Raw genomic sequence first — 470 nt, forward strand, 5'->3', positions numbered from 1 at the left:
CCTGCAGCGGCACGTCCTTAGAGAGAGCCGCCTGTGCTGCAGCAAATGAATCAGCTACAGCAGCAGCTGGAGCCCTCGTTGCTGCTGCTGCTCCCGGCACTTCTGCTGCTGCTGCTGCAGCTGTTGCTGCTGCTGCTGCTGCTGCTGCTGCAGCAGCAGCAGCAGGGTGAGGCATGCATATTCTATAGGCGCAGAGGAAGGCGGTGCGGCTCTGTCTTTCATCAGCCCCTGCAGCAAACTGCTCGGACTGCAGCAGCAACTGTGCTGCAGCAGCAGCAGCAGCTGCTGCTGCTGCACCCGGGTTGCTGCTCCTGCTGTTGCTCCATCCAGCTTGCAGCAGCGAAGGTACTTTGCCTGCTGCTGCTGCTTGCTGCTGCAGCAGCAGCAGCGCGAGTTCAGGAGATACAAAGCCAACCAGCAGCCTCTGCCCCTGCTGCCGCGCAACGCAATCCGCGCAGCACATGCTGCCA

At 61.9% G+C, this 470-nt stretch overlaps 1 protein-coding gene across 1 annotated transcript in view; it reads right to left on the reverse strand.

The window, feature by feature from the left end:
- EMH_0033670 (uncharacterized protein) overlaps window positions 1-470 on the reverse strand; it is a gene marked incomplete at both ends in the record, with an annotated part of 11,329 nt that overhangs the window by 2,958 nt on the left and 7,901 nt on the right. The window contains 1 exon segment of the mRNA XM_013494779.1: window positions 1-468. Coding sequence (XP_013350233.1) covers window positions 1-468 — 468 coding nt within the window.

The sequence above is a fragment of the Eimeria mitis genome, genomic scaffold (genome assembly GCF_000499745.2).
Source record: "Eimeria mitis Houghton genomic scaffold, Emh_scaff1281, whole genome shotgun sequence".
NCBI classification, from domain to species: Eukaryota; Apicomplexa; class Conoidasida; order Eucoccidiorida; family Eimeriidae; genus Eimeria; species Eimeria mitis.